The 21031-nt window shown below is 41.5% G+C and overlaps 1 protein-coding gene across 8 annotated transcripts in view; it reads right to left on the bottom strand.

The window, feature by feature from the left end:
- Slc44a1 (solute carrier family 44 member 1) overlaps positions 1-21031 on the bottom strand; it is a 179957-nt gene that overhangs the window by 56068 nt on the left and 102858 nt on the right. For all 8 annotated transcript variants that reach the window (XM_008763717.3, XM_008763716.4, XM_039110883.2 and 5 more), the window contains 8 exons: positions 20333-20422; positions 17283-17422; positions 16213-16399; positions 14809-14974; positions 13827-13983; positions 12180-12263; positions 5673-5810; positions 672-908 (listed from right to left, as the gene is read on the bottom strand). In XM_008763717.3, coding sequence (XP_008761939.1) covers positions 672-908; positions 5673-5810; positions 12180-12263; positions 13827-13983; positions 14809-14974; positions 16213-16399; positions 17283-17422; positions 20333-20422 — 1199 coding nt within the window. The remainder of the gene's footprint in view (positions 1-671; positions 909-5672; positions 5811-12179; positions 12264-13826; positions 13984-14808; positions 14975-16212; positions 16400-17282; positions 17423-20332; positions 20423-21031) is intronic.

Raw genomic sequence — 21031 nt, 5'->3', positions numbered from 1 at the left:
TCTTTAAAGCATTTTAATATGGTTTTTAAACTGTTTCAATTTTAGTTAAATTTCTAATACAGAGGAACCTCAGGGGCTTCACAGAAAAATCTGGATGCAAAATGCTTGCAGATAGTCAATACAAAGTACTTTGACCCTTATGGGCTGCTTCCTGTATTCCATGAACCCTCAATCCAGCTTGTGGGATTTAGGGTAATGGATTTTAACTAGGGTTGACAGCAATAGCCTTGGATAAGAGGTTGCTGGAGAAAGGCAGACAGGATCCTTGTGGCTTTTGTCTCAGAAGAGCTACTTTGGGAAAGGGCACTCTGTTCAGTAGCTAGAAGACATGTTTAAAAGTCTATTCAAATCCATTTAGCACAGAGAAGGGGCCAGGCAGGATGGTACAGTGAATGGTTAGAGTACTGTCCCAATGGGTGGATCTGAAAAATGGTGTTTTCTGTACCAGGAAGACCTACCTCAGTTTCTCCAAGGCAAACTCCAGTCCTGATTCAGTTCTTTAATTTTAATACTGAGTTACTTTGTGGGAATTAACCATGAGTATTTTGGAAACATTGTTATCATCCAGGAGAAGTATTTTAGAAAACATTGTTATCATCCACAAGGAGTATTCTGTAAACATTGTTATCATTTTTCTCTCTCAAGCAGTGGAGGCCATTCCAGGTACTTACCATTAGGACTTTGTCCATATAGAATTCTCGGCCTGGGCTCCCATCATTGTATTTTGTATCAATGGCAAAACACAAAAACAACACATCCACTACCATTTCGTAAATGGACAGGAAGCAATGAGCGACTAGGAAAGCAAAGAGGCAGACGATGATGAGAGGCAGCACCCACACTGTGTAATCTTGCTGGTAGTTGAGCAGCATAATCCCAGCCAGGCCCGTGCTGCAGACTATCAGCACCTGCAGCGGAGAGAGCAGAGACCACACTTGAGACCCCATGGAGCCAGCCACAGTTCTTCATTGCTGCAGACTTAAGAAAACTCTTCATCAATGACAGTTACATGACCACCTCAAACTAAAATGTACACACTACACACACCCACATGAATCATCAACTTTACTCATCATATATCATACATCATATAAATTTAAGAACACTGATTAGATGATTCATGACTAAAGATAACTTAGTTTCTCAAATGTCATATGGTTCCTGAAAAAACCCAACCCATTGATAATCTGCTAATGAATTTTAAAATAAATGTATGTATATTTTTTTAATATTGGTTTGCATTCATAAAATTGTTGATGCTGAAATTGGTATGCTTTTCCTAAGTATCCCCACATACATGAAACCATATTGTATACAAAACAATAAAAACTTCATAATTTAAGAGAATTATAAATGTTCTGCAGATACTTGCTTAATTGTACAATTTTATCTTATGAGTGATTTAAAATTTAACCATTTTTTTCTACTATTTGAGATTGATATGGTTTTCAGATATAAATGATGCTACAACATTCATCTCTAGTCTTAAAACTTTTTCTGTGTTTCATATTTTATTTCTTATGGAATACATGGTGAACATAATGTAATTTCTGTGAAGAGTAGGTATGTGTGAAACAAAAGGTACCCAGGGCATCCACGTCCATACTAAAATGACAGAGCAGTCAGCTTGCCTGCTGTGAGGAACGATACACTCAGGCGCGTCCTCGCTTCATAGATTTTATCGTCCTTTTAGCATGGTTTATACCAGATTGCCAATAATCCGACAAATACTTGATGGCAAGCATTATCCACCCCATTACTTAGTTGGGGAGCACCCTTGGAAATGTCAGCCAGCCTGTCCAAGGTCACAGAGTAAGGATCAGGTTCCATTCAAACAATGACCACATGGTACTAACCCCAGGATTCTTTGCAGGGGAAAAGCCAGCATGTATTGGGTATGGACTTTCTGAATCTTAGACACTCTTCTCTGGCTCTTTGCTTAGCACCAGGCTTTAAAACAAGAAACCTCTAGAATCACTTTATACCCAGTGCTGAGAGCAGGCAGGAAGAACCTTGCAGCATCCTCACTATCAACAGCAAAGCATTTCCCCTTTGCCCTCATCATAATTGAATTATAATGCATGCAATGCACTGACTCAGATATAAACCAAAAAAAAAAAAAACCAAAAAATCCCAACCCTATCAAATGTTTTATAGTTAGTATTTACCTAGTATGCAAACTGAGCATTATCTTACAGTTTTAAAGGTAATTTTCACTAATGCTATTGTAAAATATTTTAATTTTATGAGTATGAGTATTTGCCGACATGTATGTATGAGTGGTTTGCCGACATGTATGTATGTGTGTGTATTGCATGTGCGTCTGTGCCCAGGGAGGCCAGAAGAAGGCGTCTCTCTAGAATTAGAGGGACAGATATTTGTTAACCACTGGTGGGTGCTTGAAAGTGGACCTGGGTCCTCTGCAAGAGTGGTAAATGCTCTTAACCCCTAAGCTATCTCTCCAGTCTCCATTTATGTTGTTATTAAAACATTAATTTAGGAAATCATATTAAGAACGCTAATCAATTGCAATTCTAGGCTTCTAAGACTGAACTAAGCTAGCAATATTTAACATGGGTGTATTTGTACAGAAAGTTTCATCACAATTTAACTTGTAGGAGTAAAAACTTGAGAATGGTTTACGTATTCAAAAACACATGCACCAGAGGATTAGTGAAGAAATGATACAAGTGTATAAGCATGTTTAGAAAATGTTCACTGAAATTAGGAATGCTTCTAATATCAAATGAAAAGAAAGGATATAGATTTCCCCTCTCAGACCACCAAGCTGTGTTAGCACACAGAGGACACCCAGGACAGTCTGTAGTACGCTGAAAGTAAACAGTCTGTATTTGTGGCGTGAATAGAAAGATATGATAAGTCTAAAGAAAAGCTTCAGTCAGATTACTAGCATGTTAAAAACAAAAGCCACAAACCAGTTTACAAGCCATGGTTTTGATGTTTATGCACTGTTCCTTATAGAGGGACATACTGAGTAGAGCGAAGCTGTCTAAGTAGGGAACCTCATGAAGAGAAGTGTAGGGCTGTCTTCTGTTAATGTCTGGGCTACTAGCTTTCATCCTTCTAATGCACACTTTAAGGGACTCAAGCGGGCATGGTGGTGTACACCTTTCTATCTCGCCACTTGGGAGACAGAGGCAGCTGAATCTGAGTTTAAGGCCAGCCCTACAAAGTGAGTTTCAGGACAGCCAGGGCGGGTATACAAAGAAGCTTTGTCTCAGGGGAAGGAGGCGAAGATTACTAGTTCTCTGTTTCACGGTGCTGGAGACCATGCCTAGGGCCTTATGCATATGTCTGTCACTGAGCTTCAGCTCTGGTCCTTAACACACATTTTATAAACAGTAATATGACATCCCAGCCTTTCCACTGTCTGAATTACATACATTTCTTCATCGTGTTCTAAACTCACAATAAGAACATGGTTTGCCCGGCCGGCTTTTATATCCAGCCATTTTCTCTAGTTCTCAGCATTACACTGTTTACAAAAGGCTCCTATTATAAGTAAAGCTACTTTCCATGTACTTAGAATTATTGTTGGGGGTAGTTCTGACATCAACATGATTATTAAATAAAAAGACATCTCTGCAAAAGTCCAAGGGCAAATCTGATGTTAGTTGAAATAACAATTATGGCATGGACAGGTCAGACAGGCATGGACATCACCTCCATCCAGCCTTGCCACATTCTAGTTCTCAAAGTGGCCAGTCAATTCCCTCTCTACACTTCCGTTTCCTCTGCTATGAAATATAAAAAGCTAACAGTAATAAGTCACCTTCCAGGGGATGATAAGGCAGTCAGTATAACTCTTTCTCACTGTGTGTGTGTGTGTGTGTGTGTGTGCGCGCGCGCGCGCGCACGCATACGCTCAGAGACTCATTCTATTTTAGCTCTAGGGATAAGAATTTGTAAATAAAAACAGTATAAATAAAACAGAGACTCTTAAGCCCTTGCTGAATCAACATGCATCATACATGCAATCAGAAACACCATCAAACCCTGCTCTTGACTCTTAATGCACACTGACGCATTTCACCTTCACTATAAAAATGTCCTCTCATATACAAACATGACACGAGAAAATCTGTTATAATATAAACTTAATTACAATATTCAAAGTAATTATCCTTAACTGTTTTCAGATGACAGTTCCTTAGGATGCTGCACACTTCAAAACACACAAGGCTATGCTTCCACCAGACCAAACAAGTTTTTGTTTTTCTCAGAGACATTTTAAGGGCACAGTGGCTGCCCCACCCCCATGTATAATAGTGGCCTTTAACGGGCACCAACCCTACTGTCTGTGAGTAACTATGAGGATCATCGAGGCGACACAGAGAAGGTGCATGAGACGGTGTCAAAGAAAGAGTTCGAGGAACAGGTATGCATGCTGTGATGGGTCCCCACAGAAACACCCATCTGGAAGGGCACAGGCATGCAGAATGGCATTCTGACGATGCTGCAACATGTATAATTCTTTCACTTTTCAAATCTCTTAAATAGCCTGTGGTTTTAAATACAGGCGCGATGAATCTAAGTATGATGCTATTTATAATTTAGAAGGTTTTGATAGCGTGGAATAAACTCTTTTTCTCAGCTCTAAGGAAAGTAGGTCTTGTTCCCTAACAGCTCTATTTTAAAAGGGTTTTTATATAATAACATCTAACATTATACCAAAACTGCTAACATTCACAAAAAAAAAAAAAATAAATCAACAATGTGTCAAGCACAAACACCACTGTCCTAGATGCCCTGGGAGATTTATAACAGTAACAATGTATCCCTGCCATTATACCAAGGGTACAGTCACACATCAGCAGCATGAGCTTAAGCCAGTCTGTTAGACCCCGTACTCCAGATGCAATATCATCCCTGCCTTGGTAACTTTCCTACCGCTAAGACCAAATATAACACGGAAGGGTGAGGGTCCGTCTCCTCTTACACTTTCATGTAACATGCCATCGCTGAAAGTCAGGGCAGGGGCTCAAGGCACAGCCTGGAAGCAGGAACTGAGGCTGTGGAGAGTGCTGCTGGCTGGCTTGCCCTTCATGCTCGGCTTAGTCTGTTCTTATGCAACACAGGACCACCTGCCCACGGGCTGGGCCCTCCCACATCAATGGCCATCAAGGAAATGACTCCACAGACCGGCCTAGAGTCCAATCTCACAGAGGCACTTTCTCAGTGAAGACTGCCTCTTCACAGACATGTCTAGGTTCATGTCAAGCTGATGGGAACCAGATGTCTACACAACTGCCATCACTACATAGACTGTTCCCTTAATTCTTTTTTATTCCCTTTGTACGTGTGGTTCTGGGGATTGGAGTCATGGTTTTGTACGTGCTAGTAAGTATTTTAGTGAGCTATATCCCTCCTGGTTTCTTCTTTAAGAATGAAAACAAAAAAACCTGCAGGCCTGTTAACCGAGAATAACACAGCTTAGCTCATAAAGTTATTATGAAGATTAAATGAACGTAATACCTGTAAAGTAAATTAAGAAGCAGTCAATGCATATTAAGGCATCATAAATGTTTGCCTCGTAGTAAATGACTTCTAGTTCTATGCTAGGCTACATCATTTTTTTTTTAATTAAAGAACAAAATTCTGTACATTAATTCAGACATTACGTGTGTCTCAGACAGTACAGGTAGCCTCACCTTGCCTAGGAATAACATGAAGTCCCCCACTGTGTTGATGGCAGCCACTCGCAGAGCATTCTCCACTAGAATGACGAAGGCATCCTTTGCTGAGGTGCAGAAGTTGGTGCTATTGATGGCTGTGGCTGTGTATGCATTCTAGGAGAGAAAAAAGAGGCAGGTTTTATCAGTCACCAGAAATGTAATTTTGAAAGGCACAAACCATGTATGCTTACAATACATCTTGTGAAAAGACTGCAGTAAAACCCACGGCTTTCATGTAAAATAAGACTGGAAACTGAGCATGGGCGCCAGAGCCGGATGGATGGTCTAGAGGAAACCGCTGTGGTAAATGGAGCCTCTTTCAAGTCCTCTTAATTTGGACACCCATGAACTTCCTCTCTGTCTTCCAAAAGTTATTTATAATTTAAACTCTCCTGGATATCTCTGATTTGTGAATAAATGGATCCAGGGTACACTGCTAGCCATTTCTTTGTTGGCTCAAAATGCAGAACATTCCAGAGGTGAGGGGAAAAAAAACTACAACCAAATGGTAGACGACTGTTATGGGGCCAGTAGGAAGCCAGAACACTCCAGTGCTCCAGCAGGACTCGGATACAGACTCTCATCATAAAACTGGTAATTTATTACCTGGATATGTTTATTTCAAAAGTTAAAAGATACAGTACTAAAAAAAATGAGATCTTTGCTTTTCTGTTTGCATCAATTAATTAATTAATTAATTAATCCCCTCATCCCTTCATTCCTTGCTTCCTTACACCGTCATCTGCCCACATGTTCTGTCAGCTAGACAACAGCAGAAACCAAAGAATTAACAGCCCAACTGCAGTGCTCCACATTTTTTTTTCTGTCTTCTACAAAAACTCCTTTTGAAACATTCTACAAAAATGCCTCAGTAAAGTAAAAATAAACCATCTTTTGAACTTGTGTTACAGTCTCCCTGCTGGAAAACTATGGAAAGCAACTGCTGCGGCCAGACCTATTCTTGAAGAGCACAGAATGGTCCCCTGTGCTCACAAACTCCCCAAGCACTCATAAAAAGTCCCATCTAGTTATTTATTCCAGAGCAAGGATGGTCAAGCCACCACCTAAGGGCCATGGCTATGCCTGGCCTGCTGGCCACCTTCATAAATAAAGGTTTACTGGGACAATGTCCTGCTCGTTTGGCTGAAACAAGTGCTTATAACTGAGATTGCATGGCCCACAAACAAGACGCTAAGACGTTTTCTGGTTCTTTCTAGAGAGAAGTGTCCTCTATGCTGCAGTATTGCTGAGGATCAAAACTAAGGTAGGGAGAGTCTCCAGGACCTGCTTCCTCATCCTTTTAAAAATAGGGCCTAAAGTGACCACTCCATGCTCTGCTAGCTTCCAGTCTTTTAGCAAACTTTATTATAATTCTTGTTCCTCTTACTTCCCACCTTGGCGCTGTGAAGTAAACCTTAGACCTCAAAGGTCCCAGCCAAGTGATGGAACGAGCCACAGCCCAGGCCTTCATAACTGTTTTATTGAGTTATTTATTCTGTGGTTGAGACAAGAGGCGCTATGTCGTTTAGCCTGGTCTCAAACTTGCTATAGAGCTGAGATGGCCTTAAACTCCTGATCCTCCTGCCTCTACCTCCACCGTGCCTGGATTATAGCATGCATACCCTGCCTGGCTAGTTCTTTACCCAATGATTTACTGGAAACAGTTTTCAGTGATGTGGGACATGAATCCTTTGATGAGGAAACCTTACTTCCTCTGTTATTTATTTCACTTTTCTGATGCTTATGTTTCTCAGGTAAATGTTCTGCCACTGAGCCACATCCTCAGCCCTGATCTCCTGTGCTGTAAGCTATCACAGACAAATGAATCTTCAGAAGAAAATACCCTCCCATAGCAGCACACTTCCAGAGGGCGCAGGTCCAGTTTCCCGAGTACCCACGTGGTAGCTCACAACTGTACCTTAAATCCAGTTGCAGAGGATCTGTGCCCTCTTCTGGCCTTTGTGGGCACTAGGCATACATATATTCAGGCCAAACATTCATATACATAAACTAGAATAAAAAAATCTAATAAAACTGATCCTAACTGATCCTAATCTAAATTTCATTATTATGTCCAGAATTAAGAAAATTGGGCAACTCTAAGTAATTCATTTATTATTTTTATTTATTTAATTTATTAATTTAAAAAAATATTTTGAGACAAGGCTTCTCTGTGTAGCTAGCTGTCCAGGAACTCGTTCTGTAGACCAGGCTGGCTTTGAACTACCAGAGCTTCACCTGCCTCTGCATCCAAGGTGTGGCCACCAATGCCCAGCTGGGTGTTTTTGTTTTTTGTTTTCCTCTAAAACAGGGCTTTACTGTATATCTCAGGTTGGCCTGCAACTCACTCTGTAGCCCAGGAACAGCCATCTCTGAATCCTGATCATCCTGCCTTAGCCTCTCAAGTGCTGGGAATACAGTCCGAGCCACAAAGCCTGAATAAGAAGACCTATTAAAATCAATTAGGTTCTTAGGAACGAGTCAAGTTTACCTATGATGTTCTCTCTTCCAGTTCCACCAGGGATCTCTTTGAGTTAGAGGCTCCATGTACCCCCGACTTCTCTGTTACCATCATTCCAACCTTCTCCGAGGATCTGACCCTTGCTAGCTAAACTTTCCTGTAGTCTACAGCTGACATATGGAAATGTGAACCATTTGCATAGTCTGGAAAAATGTATTTTGTGTTCTTTAAGTACACACACACACACACACACACACACACACACACACACACACACACTCCTGGAAGCAGGGTGAGATAAAGGAGAGGGCTGGACAAAGCTGGGCTTACAAACTCCTTCTACCTCGAGGACAAGCAATCTGCCACAACGTGCCAACCTCGGTTCTCTTGTCTCTAAAGCAGAGGAAAAAGTGCCTTGTTTATATTATATTTACACTAGGATGGTGCATATTGCAATACCCTAAAAAATTATTTGCTATGAATCCTGCTCACAGAAAAAAGCTTTACGAGTCTAAGAGCTCATCAGTGAGCAGAGTGTTAAACAGCTAGTCCCAAATGGTGCCAGGGTAGACCACTGTGCTCCAGTGCCCAAAGGAAAACACGTTCTGCTTGTAACAATCTCTGTACCTAATATGAATTCAGTTAGACAGACGTGTCATCGCCTTCACGTCCTGTCCAGCGCTAATGAACAAGGAGTGCTCACAGGTCACTGTTTGTCTGTACAATTCTAGCACCTACGCTATAAATAATAAATGGTGTTTCAGTTCTCCTCGGTAAATCCTTTTCAGCAGTGGCAACAAACTGTTGGCCCAGGGATAACTGACCCCAGGTAGCCCTAAGCACTGTTTATTCAGGCTCACTTGGGTTTTGTTTGTTTGGTCTTTTTTCGGGGCAGAGGTGTTTGTTTTCTAAATTAACTGTCAGTACTTTAATAGCAGAAGACAAAACATAAACATTTAGAATTTTGGTGTGTGTGTGTGTGTGTGTGTGTGTGTGTGTGTGTGTGTGTGTGTGTTTCTTCCTTGGAAAACTGGGGAAACTAACACTAGAGACAGTCTACAAACTTACATGACTATGGACTGGAAGACCTCAGTCACGACTCCCTGCTTCAGATGACACAGCGTTCCTTCGGTTCACTCTCCATCACTGTCTATATTGTTTTAGACTTCCCAACTGCCCCTTGACATGCCTGAGTTTTTTAGCTCTGCTCCAGGTTTTCAGAGGCTGCATGCAAACTTCAGTAGAAACAGCAAAAGGCTCGAATGGGCCAACACAAGGAGAGGACAGACTCCTACAGAGTGCTGGATAAAACGGACCTTTAAATGGGACTTCTTCATGGAACGCATGAGGCACAGTGACGGGCAGTACGGTGTGGTATGCGGTTCTCATCAGCTAGCATTGTAACCAGCACCACCATTTCCCTGTGTTCTATTAAACACTTGAAACTTTCAGTGGATGGTAAAAGCAGCCACCATATACTCCTGCCATGAGGAGCTGACTCTACCATGAGCCAAAAAAAAATTTCCTTTTCTTAAGCTGTTTCTGCCAGGCATCTGGGTCACAGTGCTTATGTGTGGTGCTTTACTGAAATGATGTAACCATACTGAAGGTGTGAGATATGATAGAAAGGCTGGGTTGATTCCACTGGGCACTGATTACTTGACATAATGTGTTTTTCCTCTCTTCACGACAGATGCATGGCTTCATTATGAGAGGTTCTGAACTGGAGTTGACTCTCAGAGACCTTTAGAACCTACACGGCACTGGCATAACTAATAATTCATTCTAAAGGCACCTGAAGACCAACTGTGCCTGTGCATCAGACACTTTGCAACCCTCTGAGAAGACAAAGCAAACAAGATTTCTGCCTTTAAGTGGCTGTCGGGCTACGGGTTAAGATAAAGAAGTGACTTGCAGTTTCAATTCCTTAATGTTCTTCCTAGGCCTGACCTGAAGCTCAGCAGAGGCTGGGCCACTGCAGGGAGTCTTTCCAATGATGGATTTCTGGCACAGGGAAATCAGAGACCAGAGAGACAATCTAAGTCTGTCATCCAGAGGATAAGCTACTACGGAAGCACACCATCTAAGGGCAATGACATTTACTACATCTATCAGTTGTTCCCAGTTCAAATTTTGGTTGCTCTGGGTGTTACTAATATTCTTAAATGAATTTCCAAACACTCGTAATCCACAGATAATAATATGATCTATAAAAGCACGTTGAATATATTCCTACTGAATATAATGAAGCATTATATCCACTTACTCTGTATTCCCCACAGAGCTCACTCAATAAAGTCCAGGCATGCTCAATACCAGTGCCACAGAACGCCCACCTTATGGATAATATACAGTGAATGGGAAGCACAGGGGTTATGGATAAGTGACGGGAAAGTCAATCGCTTAGAGGTGAGTGGTAAGAAAGTCAATTTCGCTTTGGCTTGCTGAATGAGGGCATCAATACATTCAAATTGATCGTTAGGGAATGGGAAAGTAAACAAAAAATAGGCGATGAGGGCTGGAGAGATGGCTCAGCAGTTAAGAGCACTGACTATTCTTCTAGAGGTCCTGAGTTCAATTCCCAGCAACCACACGGTGGCTCACAACCATCTGAAATGGGATCCAATGCCCCCTTAATGGTGTGTCTGAACACAGCTACAGTGTACTCATACAAATAAAATAAAAATAAAAAAATAGACGATGAAAAGGGCTGGCAAGGGCTCAAGGGGCAAACATGCTAGCTATGCAGCGTGCGCGCGTGCACACACACACACACACAGACACACACACATACACACAACACACAAACACAGACAGACACACAGACACACACAGACACACACACACCACACACAATAAACAAGATGCTCAGGGGGCAAACACACTAGCTATGCAGGACACACACAGAGACACACACATAGACACACACACATATACACATATGCATTCACACACACAGACACACAGACAACACAGTAAACGACAGGGCAAATGAGGACAAGGTAACTCCCCAGCACGTTCTATTTGTTTAGATAGAGAAACACAGAGGGAGGCCTAACCTGTGTCCCCAAGTGTCAACCCCTTCAATCAGCCTTCAAAGTAGTATTTCCTAGGGCTGGGACAGTGGCTCAGTCGGTAAAGTGCTTGCCATGCATGAGGACTTGAGTCCTTAGAATCATGTAAAATCTGGGCACAGTGCCACACACTTGTAATCCCAGAACTGAGTGACCAACAAGGCTAACTACATCAGCAAGCTCTAGGTTCAGAGAGAGAAGACCCTGTCTCAAAACACAGGTGGTCAACGGAAGGGGAAGACATTAGACACCGACCTCAGGACTCTACTATGTGGGTGCACACACACAGAGACATGGACACATCTACTCCAGGACTCCACACATGTAGATGCACACAGAGACGAGACACACACACACACACATGAGGGTTCCATGCATGTAGACACACACAGAGACACAGAGACAGAAAAGAAACAACACTTTCTCTGATAATATTCCTCAGGTCAATACTTGAGAGATCTCAGTGTTTGACCAAAACAAAACAACAAAAAACAAGCTATCTGCCAAGAGCAGAGACTGTGCAGAGGAGTCAGGGTCTAAAAAGGACCAAGTACCCACGCAAGATTTCTACTGAAGTAAAGCTTTCAAACACTACTTAAATAATGCAAGAACAAAAAAAGAAAAAAAAAAGAAAAAAGAAAAAGAAAATCCAAACTAACCAAACAAAAAAGCAACCAAACAAAAGAAAATGTGAATTAAGAGAATAGGGACCATTTTTTTCAGAAAGATGACATGTTTATCCATGTATTAAAACTAAAATTAACATAATAACGATGTCAGTGAGCAAACACTCTAGTTTAAAAACAGGAACAAGCATACTCAGTCAAGGAACGATGTATAATACCAGAAGAAAAACGCAGTTTCTTTCAATTGAGTTCAATTAATTTATCCTGGAAGGAGGAACGGCACATGTCCGTTTGAAAGTGGGTCACACATAGTGTACGTTACCTGGTTTAAGTAGCTCAGGCACTTTTCAAGACACCAAAGGCAGCAAATGCAGGATTTCAGCATGCATCGTGCACAAGCGTTTTCCTGAGAGAGGAAAAGGCAGAACAATAAACAAACACAGAAGCAAAAATCTAATCACCATGAGCATCCCTTCAAATGCGAGAAACATTAAGATTTTAAAGCCACAGTATAATTTCAGGGCCTCCATACCCATGCCTTCCCTCTTCCAATATAATGGCTGAATTATTTTCAAATCACTTCAAAACAACAATTTATTTACTAACGACTGCATATATGCTAGAGGAAGACATAGAGAACCAGCAAGACAAAATAAATGTCAGACACCGAATGGTTAGAGTTGGTGTGGTTGGTGACAGTATGGTGTGAGGGTGCAGAAGAGGGAGAGAACGTGCTTGGAGAAGGGAGTCAGGACCAGTTTCCAGGAAAAGGCAGGTTGGGAACAAAACTATGTTGAAGTTCACACTACTTCCAAAGTCAGTGGGGATTCTATATGTTAGTCAGTCAGTAGGGATTCATATATGTTAGTCAGTAGGGATTCATATATGTTAGTCAGTAGGGATTCATATATGTTAGTCAGTAGGGATTCATATATGTTAGTCAGTGGGGATTCATATATGTTAGTCAGTAGGAATTCATCATATATGTTAGTCAGTAGGAATTCATATATGTTAGTCAGTAGGAATTCATCATATATGTTAGTCAGTAGGGATTCATATATGTTAGTCAGTAGGGATTCATATATGTTAGTCAGTAGGGATTCATATATGTTAGTCAGTGGGGATTCATATATGTTAGTCAGTCAGTAGGGATTCATATAGGTTAGTCAGTGGGGATTCATATGTTAGTCAGTAGGAATTCATCATATATGTTAGTCAGTAGGGATTCATCATATATGTTAGTCAGTAGGGATTCATATATGTTAGTCAATAGGGATTCATATATGTTAGTCAGTAGGAATTCATCATATATGCTAGTCAGTAGGGATTCATATATGTTAGTCAGTAGGAATTCATCATATATGTTAGTCAGTAGGGATTCATATATGTTAGTCAGTAGGGATTCATATATGTTAGTCAGTAGGAATTCATATATGTTAGTCAGTCAGTAGGGATTCATATATGTTAGTCAGTCAGTAGGGATTCATATAGGTTAGTGGGGATTCATATGTTAGTCAGTAGGAATTCATCATATATGTTAGTCAGTAGGGATTCATATATGTTAGTCAGTAGGGATTCATATATGTTAGTCAGTTAACCCTTCAGGAGATTTACAGATTTTGTGGATTTCTTGACTCCTCAGGCTCACTTTGGTTTCTTGTTCTTCCTGTTCAAAGAGGAAAATCCTTTCCCAGACCAATGTCAAAGGCCACTTCCCCTGGTTCTGCTCAGAGGTTAAGAGACTTACTGTTAGACTCACTGACCTCTGCTGTCACTTACGGGGACATTTGGCTAACTGAGCTGTACCAGACATTTTTTTTCAGGGCATGTGGGATATATAGATGGGAGATAGGGAGGAAGAATGGGATCCCACTTTGTTCAGCCTCTGAAGAAAACATTTATATCCTACTATGTGCAGAAATGAGGTCTGGTGTGCCCAAGAGAACCTGACTAAGCATAGCACTCTTACCTTCCCTTTGAGCTGACTGTGGATATACATAAGGATCATCCTGGGGATCTTGACGAGGGTGATAATGAAGGATCCTTTGGCCACAGTACCGAGGTGGTAACGAATAAGGCGGTTCACTGATGCCAGAATAGGTGTGAAAGGCAAATTCCGTTTATCCCTGTTTTTAAAATGATCAAGATGATAATTAAAACAAAGTCTAGAACAGGAAGGAAACACAAATATATATGGTCTGGAATCGACTGCAATGTAAAAAAAAAAACACACACACAGCAATATTATCTAGCTTTAGGAGAAACTGACAAAGTAACCACTAAAAATGTTACAAAATCAGCTTCACATCTCTACAACATCAACAGAGCAATTACTAAGCTCTCCACTTTAGATCAAACTGGTTTTGCAAGTTCTTATTAATGACTATTTAAGGAATAAGTTGTATCATTAGAAAATGGAATTTTAAGAAACAGTCTACAGCTGGCCAGGTGTGGTGTAGAACAGGCAGAGGCAGCAGACCTCTAAGTCTCAGGCCAGCCTAGTGTGGGCCAGCCAGCTGTCTCAAAAACACTGTAGCTCTTGAGAATACACTACTGTAAGGCTTATTCCTTTAGGTCTCAATCCTGAAGTTAGCAAAGGGGTCTCACAACAGTTCTTCTGAGAGAAACAAATGAGGCTTTTTACACCTGACACTCAACAAAGTTTACTTCCTTATAGGTCCTTAGGTCCCATCAGAGTCTGCTGTGCTGGAACTGGGTTTTAGGCAATTATAGCCAAGTGTGAAAGAAGGAATAACCAACCACAGAGTTATCAACTGTATGTTGGTCACATTCCTTTCCAACTCCGTCTTCAAACAAACAAACAAACAACAAACAAACAAACAAACAAACAAACAGAAGTGAACCTGTTGTAGCCTCAGCCCCACTATCTTCTCCTGTAGCCATGGCTACCCGAATGAACTAGGGTTTTCTCACAGGTAAAGAAGCCTCACCTTGTAAAGTAGTATGTTACCACAGCTCCTGCCACAGTCATCTGCTGACAGGCGAGAATGAACTCACTGATCCAAATCAGGCCGACCACGTGGTACCACCACATGTACTGCAAAGGCCCAGAGATTTTGTACTCCACGAAACCTTGTTCATTCTGAACAGCACTGCCTGGGAAAATGTCAAGGCAACAAAGAAGCATCACATAAAGCAGAAACCAAGACACTTGGCTACTGAACGTAAGAGAGCAGCAGGATTTCCCACAACACATGCCACTCCCTGCGACCTAGGCGTAAATATGCCGGCTCTTAGTGCTTCACTAAGGGACTCGATCCTCATAGCTTTAAAAAGTTGTAAAACTATACATTACACAATTACACATTTTGGTCTCTTCTAAAGCATCGACAAAAGTGTTTAAACTAATCTATTTAAATATAGTTCTAATTCTATTATCAGTTATTTGGGCCTGAATGTTCAAACACATCAATTGTTGCTTTCTCCCTCCCTCCCTCCCTTCCTTCCTCCCTCCCAGTCTGTCTGCCTGTCTCTTTTTCTTTCTTTCTTTCCAGGGTTTTATTTGTCTAGTAATTATAGATCTAAACCATTCTCTAAGCATAGAAATAATGTCCTATTCCTTTATGGAGTCTGAACTGACTGGACAGAGAAGCTTCACACAAAGTCACTATCACTAACCTCACCTCTCAAGGTTAACACCAATGTCTTAACATTTGGTCCTGAGTCCACTACCATATCAGGAACTCAAGAGTAGTCCAGGATGACTCTGGACTGTAAAGCAAGGCTCAGAGGCTATGAATTTATTAATTCGTTACAAAATGGATCCAAATACCTAAGCAAACTGAGAATTCACTTCAAATCCATGACCCTCTTGAAATTAAACAGTGTTAGGGTGTAGCTGGCTTAGATCCTAATTGCTAAGATCTGCTAAAAGTCATGAAGTTGGGAATATGTTATGGGTGCCCACTCTTGTTAAGATTGATGGCTACTGTATCTTTGTCAACAAATGTATGAAGAATTGTATCTCTCTGGGGTGTGTGTGTGTGTGTGTGTGTGTGTGTGTGTGTAGTGTGTGTATTGTGTGTGTGTAGTGTGTATTGTGTGTGTAGTGTGTAGTGTGTGTGTATAGTGTGTGTGTAGTGTGTATTGTGTGTGTGTAGTGTGTGTGTAGTGTATTGTGTGTGTGTAGTGTGTGTGTGTGTAGTGTGTGTATTGTGTGTGTGTGTGTGTGTGTGTGTGTGTGTGTGTGTGTGTGCACTAGGAATCAACAGGCTGTCACTCATGTGGGCAAACATTCTATACTGAGCTACACACCCAACCCTCTCTGATGACTTAAAATACACGGGTGCAAATTAGATTCATAAACAGGAGGAAGAAACTGCATTTCTTCTTACCAGTAGTGCCAAGGAAGAGAAGTGTCATTATCCAGTATGCCCAAAATAAGACGAGAGCAAAAAAAGTCCAGAAGGGCTGGAAGACTAGCAGAGGCAGGTGTATGAAGACCTTGCCAGCCACGTGGAACAAGGCGATGGTGAGAGCGACGCGTTTACGCATAACCAGCATGATCAGGAAGAGAATGACCTGAGCGGAGGGAAGAAGGGAGAGCGCCGCGTCTCTAACTGGAAAACACAAACTGCAGAGCCGTGCACACTTCTAATGCAACTTTCTCAGTCTATGAAGACCTTCCCTTTCCCCAGTAATTACAGCTGAAATGTGTTGTCAGTCAGGACTAGACTCTTCATTTGCACAGAGGTGCCTATCACTCTGAGCAGTGTTGGCAGAGCTACGTTCCACCAGCTCAAGCAAGGAAAGTACTCTGTGCTTCATCTCTTGTTGCCTGAAACTCCTTAGGTGGGTTCTTGCTACTCAGTCTCCACCTCTTGAAGCTAGCATAAAGAACTCTAGTCGAAGAAGCGTAACTAACAAGTATCTTTGGGGCCAATACTTTTAATGCCATTATTGTTATTATTAGCCTGCTCAAAAAAAAAAAACCAAACAAACAAACAAACCTTGAGATTATCTCTCACTTAACTATAGGCTAGTCAGTAAGATTTTTCGCTATATAACACATGTTTAAGTAGAATGCATATCACAATACCACATCTATTGTTAAAAGGTAAGTCTTAAATAAAAGGGAAAATAACAAATGGACAAGTAAGAGGAACAATATTGTACTTCTTAATGTATTATTCAGCAATATGGAAAACTGTTTCCAAAAATGTAATTATACTATGACAATAAAAATGTGTTATTAGCAAATGTCAATATAAACATCCCAAGTGAAAATTAACTCAAAAAAGCACGCAGGGCAGAACGAACAGTTGCATCAAAGGACATTCATTAATCAGAGAAGCCTCTACCAGACTTGGAACTGGAACTCCACTATGGCCAGAGTGAGTTTCCATTCCGTTTAGGATCACATGCACATAACACTGAGATCTCTCTCCACTGGCATCCAACTCACAGTGAACACCGTAGCAGAAATGGCATAGATGAGGAGCGCCCGCAGATTGTCTTCCGCGATCTGAAGCTGTTCAGGAATAACTGTTTCTTTGGGGGACCTTCTCTGCTTTGCATATAGCCACCATAGTACACCGGTGCCACCTGGAGATACATGACAGTTGGTTTTGCAAATATCAATACAAGAAAATATGGGACATAGATACTTAACTTTCTGGACCTACACTTTTATCACCATTTGGGACACAGTGACAATTCACTTAACTAGAAAGCATGTGGTTGTCTTTGGTATCACAAGAAGGAAGGTAGCTTCCATATTAAGTGTCTACAGGTCCTTCAGTGTATCGATTAGACTTTCTCAACTTATCCATCACTGACCATGAAGCTGTAACAACAGATACCTCCAAGAGAAACTGGTAAAAACAAAGCCTGGTGCCGACCGCCATGCAGTTGATTAAATGTTTGAACAGAGATGAAATAACGAATAACAGACAGAGTGTATGAAAGAGTAGTTCTCCCCAAAGGTGGGAACAAAGCAGGAAATCTCTGAATGCACTGGGTTCTGAGCATGAAGAACTTTTATCTCTAATACTAGCTCAGACATGAAAAGGCTGAAGAGCAAGGCAAACCCACGTCCATATATACCACAATTTTCACTCAAGGCATTTATTTAGCACCTATCCACCAGGGACAGGGCAGTAAACAGATCCTCACCGTCTCTGCTCACTGAGCTTACACAGCAATGAGGAAATGGAAGCTTACAGAAACAACTCACAAGAGAATGTAAAATCTAAGGGGGAAATCTAGACAGGACAGGGCTGGGCTGAGGAAGGTGCTGCAGCTTTTTTAAAACACTGATAACAAGGCCTCCCTGAGATGATGTGTGTGGGCAAGACAATAACGCCTGAGAGAGATCAGCTTCTGAGAGTGCCCAGGGAAAGAGCATTCCAGAAGGAAGTCTAGGAGGCTGAGGCAAGACCATGAGTACTAGGGGAGTTCCTTCTCTAAGCCTACAGAGACCACTGATCCATTCTAAAGTGAGTAGCAAGAAAGACATGCTAGGAGGTATGGGTGGAAGGATACCCGTATGCCAGACTTCCCTGGAAAAGAGTCACTGGCTACCACAAGGAAGGGCCATTCAAAGCAGAGTTGAGGGAGAGTAGTATAAATCATGTCTGACAGATAAAAACTGGACTAAGTTCTGCACTTATCAACCAGACCTCCATCTATAGGTTCCCTGTCATGCTTGCTGGTGAATAGTAAATGAGTTTTCTTCTAACGAAAACTGGTGGAAACCAAACTAGTTAAAAGTATGTAAAAATATTTCTTCCTCTTGGAAGCCCCCAAGGTACCAGAAAGCTGCTTGGGAAACTGCTCAACACATCGGAAAACCAAAGCAATTCTGCATTCTCTACAAACAGGAATAGACCGTTCTGAGAGGAGCTGAAGCTCTGGGAGATCAGACTGAATGCACCTACTTCAGGGATGACGCCACTTAGCGGGTGCTAACTCCTGCGCTGATCCCTCTACTGCTGTGACCCACAGTAAACGGTCATCATTCATTTCGCAAACAGGAAAACTGAAATTGGGGGAAGCTAAGTAACAGGAAATACCATGTGCTACTGTGGTAGACTTAGGTTTATGATGAAAGCTATGTATCTGAACATGAGTCAGACTCAAAGGCTGGCGGGCAAAAGAAAAACGCAGAGGAGAGGAGGAAGAAGAGATAGAGTGGAACTAAGGATCGAATCTCAGGCCCTCCCTGTCTTGCCAGACGTGGACTGACAGTGGGAAAATGAACCAAGAGGGAACAGAGTCAGCCCGACCAACTCATCCCAGTGTAAGAGAGAATAGCAAGGCTGTTCAGAGGACTGTAAACTATCACAGAATAAGCAACAAGTTTTAGAAGAAATAAACCCCTGGGACAGGAACAATGATCAGATATAGAAACAAAAACAGTGCTTCAGAGGTGGGAAGGAGCCATCCCCAAAAGACGCCAGGCGAGGCTAGGAAACAAACTCATCTTTTAAAACCTTTACATTATAGGGCTACAGGACAACACATAAAAATCTCTAAGGGGTGAAATCAGGCAAAGAAACAAAATGCAATATGGTCATTCTGAGGATTCTGGGGGTAGAGTGAAGGCAGGAAGGAACATATGTGCCTGAATATGCTTCTACCCAGAGAATCCAAAATGTGCACGTCAAGGTAAAGGCAATATTGGATCATCAAGAACTGGGAAAATGCAGAATCCATTAAGTCCCTCGTGAATACATCATCTGAATTCAGTCAATACATAGGTGAGCCAAATGACAAACTCAGAAAGCCTTACAGGCACAGGATCCAGAAGATTAGTCCAAGAAACCGAACCTTAAATGTAAATGTAAGTCGAAGACCTTTCAAGGCAAGGCTAAATAAACTCTTAAGGCACAGTGTGTAAAAACAATATTTTAAATATAATAATACCTTGGATGTAAAAGCTCTGGTTATTTGACAAGGCTAAGAGGCATGAGTGAACAGAGGGGAGTCTGTAGCGCAGGAAGGTAGGAATGTGCTAACTGTGAAAAGGCAACGCTATCATATGACTCCATCTTTGACAATCACAGGATTATCAGTATCTTACAATTAAACACAGGTTACCAATTGTGAAAGTAGGAATAGCTTAGATACAGTGAAGACTGTCAGAAAACAGTGCATATAGAAACACAAGGGAGAGGGAAATGTAAAGGCAGGTGTGAACAGCAGAAGGACGGGCACTAGTCAGATTAGAGACACAAATGGGGAGTCAGGCAACGCAGCTCAAAATGTTAATTAAATGCTGTGTGCTCTTACTCATGCACAGAGAAAAGGGGATGTGTTTCAAGTGCTAACCAGAGTGAAATGAGGAAATGAGACTCTAATTATGATAACCCCCCCGAGGCAAAAATAAACACTCGTTCTGGAGAAGAAGAAATAGCACAGGAAAATAAAAATTTCATTTTCTTCTTTTTATTTCAGTTTCCACCATGAAATCAATTAGGCATCATGAAAACAAAGAGGAAGAGAAGCGCTTACCTAGTGAACCCAGGATGACCAGAATCGTTAGGATCCACACTAGCACTCTTGAGATATACCGGATAATCACCATCAAAATCATGGACAGAACTGCAGGGAAGACAGAGAACACAGAGGATATCGTTTGAAAAACACAAGGGGACACAAAGAGAAAGACACACGAGTGTTGTTTTTCCTACAGGAATAATTTGATGCTATTGGACTTAGTTCATGACCACAGTTTTGGAAAGGGACAGGCTGTTTCTGATACTATGGTTCACACATCTAAACAGCATGTCAGAAAACCAAAGGTCCTAACTGCGTGGGTTACAAACTACAGAAGAGAACGCATGCTAATGTGAATGCTGACTGCACAGCAACCAGGGTGACATCAGACATGCACACAGACATCAGCACAACAGGTGTAGAGCATGACATGTCATGTTGGTGACCAAAACGAAAACACACACACAAACCATAACGTGTAGCTACAGACCAATTACTGCCCCGAGCAGCCTGTACTGTCTCAGGACAAACTTCTCTAACTCAACAAACTAGATGGCATTTTAACATTGTCTAATAGTTTACATTTAACTGTACAACTCATATAGGGGGTATGAGCCTACTATATAATATAATATATTATATAATATACAATCCTTAAAGTACTAAAGCCAAATCCCCATGGACCTCATTTCTCAACTCACTGCAAACCTTTTC

Source organism: Rattus norvegicus, chromosome 5 (assembly GCF_036323735.1).
Source record: "Rattus norvegicus strain BN/NHsdMcwi chromosome 5, GRCr8, whole genome shotgun sequence".
Classification (NCBI taxonomy): domain Eukaryota; kingdom Metazoa; phylum Chordata; class Mammalia; order Rodentia; family Muridae; genus Rattus; species Rattus norvegicus.
Note: the sequence above shows the minus strand (reverse complement) of the source record. Positions and strands in the feature narration are given on the sequence as shown.